This window comes from Austrofundulus limnaeus, unplaced genomic scaffold (assembly GCF_001266775.1).
Source record: "Austrofundulus limnaeus strain Quisiro unplaced genomic scaffold, Austrofundulus_limnaeus-1.0 Scaffold366, whole genome shotgun sequence".
Taxonomy (NCBI): Eukaryota; Metazoa; Chordata; class Actinopteri; order Cyprinodontiformes; family Rivulidae; genus Austrofundulus; species Austrofundulus limnaeus.
Window position 1 is genome coordinate 231,392 of NW_013952768.1, and position 4,233 is coordinate 235,624.

The window sequence follows — 4,233 nt, forward strand, 5'->3', positions numbered from 1 at the left end:
TTTAGATCTGGCAGAAATGGCCCTTTTGATTGTGATGGTTGCAGACCCCCGCTGTAAGAGGAGCTTCACTCTTTGACTCATTTCTGACAGATGATTAAAAATGACAATCATTTAACCGTAAAGTACAAAACATTCAACAGGAAACTTGTGAAGCCCTGAATCAAAAAGGTTCAAAAGAAATGACCAAACTCTAAAAGCACTGGAGCTCAACTGTGGAAAGGAGCGAACCTACCTGGCCTGGCACGGCTCGGCTCGGCTCAACGTGGCACTGCATCCCACCCCGGCTCCACACAATCAGGCCACGAGAGCGAAACCTCCCCTGGGTTACCATGGCAACCCGCGGCAGAGCCTGCATGGGACAAAGGCGGGCAGGTCCCGGTGTGTGTGCGTGATTGAGAGAGAGTGAGTGATGTGCGGCGGAGCAGGCGAGGCCCTCCTGGGGCCCTCATTCGTTTGTCTCTCGCTGAGACCACAGGAGCCCCGCTGCAGCGGAGATGGAGGTGGTGGTGGATGGAGTGAGGATGGGGGCGGGGGGTGGGTGGGGGTACAGCCAGAGAAAGGCAACTGATGTTGAAAGAAAGCGAGGATGATAAGATGCAGGAAAGGTGTACGTTGAGAAAGAATGAGAATTTGAAAATAATGGCATGAATGCAGCTGGATTTGGAGCGTTTGAAGCCTTTTGTTCAGTCACTCATCTAACAGTCGTGCATAGTTCCTCAGAGCAAAGCAACGATTCTTGACAAAACCTAAATTGAAAAAAATAAAAATAAAAAAAGCACTACGCTTTGGCAAATTAATTGCACCAATTAGTAGGGTACTCAAAATTCTGAAAATTTAATAACCTGTCTGCCACATAGCAAGCTCAAATGGCTTGAAACTGCTCTGCTCCACAGAACAGAATAACATGACAAGTGCACTTAGGCATCACAGAACGCACAAAACATGAAAAAATTAGGCTTGAATTCATAAATATTGTCCTGAGCATCAAATGTCTCTGGATTCTTCTCAGAGACAAACGGAATCAATTTCATGCCTGGAATAAATAAGTTGTCCTAACATTCTTTGAATCTTCCATGAACAGTTTTACATACAGTACATACACCCCCTCACCTGTTGGACAAAGGCCAAAAGTGAGTTTGGGTTCCAGAACAAGCAAACAACAGATCTGTACCGAAGTGTTCATAGTGATTATGTAGAAACTGCTCCTTCATTTGATCTTTGAAGTGGAACAAATTGTTTATTTTCAACAGAAAACTTTTTKTGTGTGTTTTATGGTCAGCTGGCTGTGAGCTCTGTCTTTAATTGGGCTGGCTATAAAATATAATCAGTTGTAGACGTACCTTCAGTACTTATAGCCTGAAAGTTTCATTTCGTCATTAATGGCATATTTTGCTAACAGACTGACAGAGTTGGCATCAAAATATAAATGGTTATTTGTTTTTAAAATGGTCTTGTTCAATTCATTAACACTAAAAATACAATATGTGTTGGGATGACCCTCAGCTACTACCAAACTAAATWTTAGGTCAATATCTKTCAAACTGACTGAGGTTAGCTCCTCTGAGGCAGCCATCTTGAATCAGGTTGATTCCATAATTTAAAATGACTTTCTGCAGGTGTTGCCACTGGGTCATGAGATATTTTGGTAACGGACACACACAAACACACGTTTGCTCTTCTAACCTCATGGGGACTTTGCATTGACTTCCATCTATTTACTGGTCATTTCTACAGCCTGACCCCTAACCCTAAACCTAACCTTAACTCAGTTCAAACCAGGCTTCTGTCCTCATAAGGAACAGTGGGTCCTCGCACGGTTGTATGTACTGGGAAAGTGGTCAAAAATTTGAGAAAGATTTGGAGTTTTTGTTATGTTTTGTTGTTTGAAAACTATTTTTGTTTCAATTTATTTATGTTCAAACCAGGCTTCTGTCCTCATAAGGAACAGTGGGTCCTCGCACGGTTGTATGTACTGGGAAAGTGGTCAAAAATTCGAGAAAGATTTGGAGTTTTTGTTATGTTTTGTTGTTTGAAAACTATTTTTGTTTCAATTTATTTATTTTAAAAAAAGGGGGCAGATATCAATAAGAATGTTTTTCTTCTTTCTGCTACCTTTCATTTTATTTGTGTTGTATTGTTGTTTGTTGTATGTATGGCATTTGTTTTGTTTTTAAATGAAAAAGAAATTTGTTTTAAATTTAAGAAAAATTTGAATTTAAAAAATTGTCCCCACCACATAACAAAAACACACACAGACATCTCTTTGCTCTTTATAAGCAGGCAGTGGTTATTTCCAGCCTCCTCTGTCAGTTTGAACTAATCCATGCTTTCCTTGTGTTTTCTTCTTTTTCAAGGTATCAATTATTCAAACATGGACCTGAAGAAAAACTTTGTGAGTAAAGTTTAAGTTTGTTGTGTTTGTAAGAGATTATTAATATAAAAAAAACAAAGCTTCTATTAGCTGCCTCTTTTGTTTGATAGCACAACTTTCCCCCAATCGTCTTTCTTCTCTGTTTTGCAAAACCCAGGAAAAATAAAAGTTTCCTAGAAATTTAAAGCTKTTAGGCTGGTGTTACTCTGGATAACCATTAAGCATATGTGTCCTGGCAGTTTTCGTTTGCTCCTGCCTCGTCTTTTATAATCCTATAGGCAKTTGGAGGTACGAAGGCCAACTTGTATTTTGTCGGAGCAGATTGTCTGGCATGGATAAGCCTGGCTGCAGCGAGAGAGATACATAATTGTTTTTGTACAGTGTGCTGCCAAGTCATCCTCCTCCTCCTCACGTTATGCCTATATACACTGGCAAGTCATTCAGTTCTGCTCACTTTTATGAGACGCAGACACACACACACGCACATACAGAAGCATCTCCTCAGTGACAGTGATTGCCGTCAGTCAGAGGAAATATGTTGACAGACTAATTCAAGTGCTTGTATCAAGAGTTTTTGAAGGGATTCCTTCATTTCCTGTCATGTCACACTGGTGTTTTGTGTCAGGAGATGCGTTGTCTTACACTCTGCTTCATTTGTTTTCTGTCTGGCTTCCGCAGGAGGCTCTCGCCAGTTTTGACCTGCGTGCCTCCCACGGTCTGTCTCATGATCCCATGCCTGTCAGAGACGAGGAGAACAGGTACTGACTGCTGCCCCAGCGCTGCTTTCTCTGGAGTTTCTGTCAGTTTACTAAAGTTATTATGGCCACTTCAAACCCACAACCTAGCTGGGTGTGTTTGTCTGAAGCCAGAGTGGCAGAATCAACAGCACAAATCAAGATTTGAATTTTGTCTATAAAAAATAGCCACACATACTTTTTAAAAATTATACAGTAAATAATAAAAAAAAAAACACTCAGCAGGTTATTAAAGATTTTAAAAGAGAAGATATGAATTCTCCATGTTGCCATATTATCGCACCAAATTTAAAGTTTAATTTCTTTAAAATCGGTCTGGTATCAAGCAAGGAAACAACATTTTACTGACTGAGTGAGCCTGAAACGGGCATAGAGCTTTCTTATTACTGAGTCTCACTTCTCAGTATCTTAGTGTGTACCAGTCAGGATGTGCTGTACGTAATTACTTGTCCTGGCATAATTGCCATATGTGGTTAGGTCAGAACATCAGATAAAGAAAACTCTAATCCCTGCCTGTTTATTCTCAGTATGAGGCTAACATCTTATTCCCCCCTCTGTTGCAGTCACGGTACACGTTGTGCAGGGGAAGTTGCTATGGAGGCCAACAACTCCTACTGTGGTGTGGGCATTGCCTTTAATGCCAGAATTGGAGGTGAGGAAAACAACACAGCCTCATGAGACAACTAGAAGCACTCGGAGAGTGCAAACCTCCACCAATTCCAATTTCCCCCAACCTGTAATAGAGTTAATGCACAAAAGCAGAGATGGAAACACATTTGCCGAATAAGTTCTGACATAGCGAACATTTAAAGTGTATCTTACCCCCCTGTGAAAAGACAACTCCGCCCCAAGGTGAAATTTGAAAAATGCATCAAAGTGGGTAGGGGAGGGGTTTAGGGAGCGGAGGTGTGACCAGGACGAGAGAACGTGACAGGCAGCTAGCATTAGCATAATCGATGCTACATGGAAAGTGACCACAGTATCGCAGACAGTTTCATCTCTGAACGTCTGAGGTGGAGGATTTTCACCCCACACCAGCAGTACAGATTATCTGTGACAGAGGAGGAGGAGCGCTCCGACAGCCTGACAGAAAAAAATAAAAGCATA

The 4,233-nt window shown here is 41.4% G+C and overlaps 1 protein-coding gene across 1 annotated transcript in view; it reads left to right on the forward strand.

Annotated features, from left to right (window-relative positions):
- The window catches only part of LOC106528261 (furin-like protease kpc-1), a 288,666-nt gene that overhangs the window by 152,643 nt on the left and 131,790 nt on the right, over positions 1–4,233 (forward strand). The window contains exons 7-9 of the mRNA XM_014023386.1: positions 2,355–2,392; positions 3,050–3,129; positions 3,690–3,778. Of these exons, the coding sequence (XP_013878840.1) occupies positions 2,355–2,392; positions 3,050–3,129; positions 3,690–3,778 (207 nt within the window). The remainder of the gene's footprint in view (positions 1–2,354; positions 2,393–3,049; positions 3,130–3,689; positions 3,779–4,233) is intronic.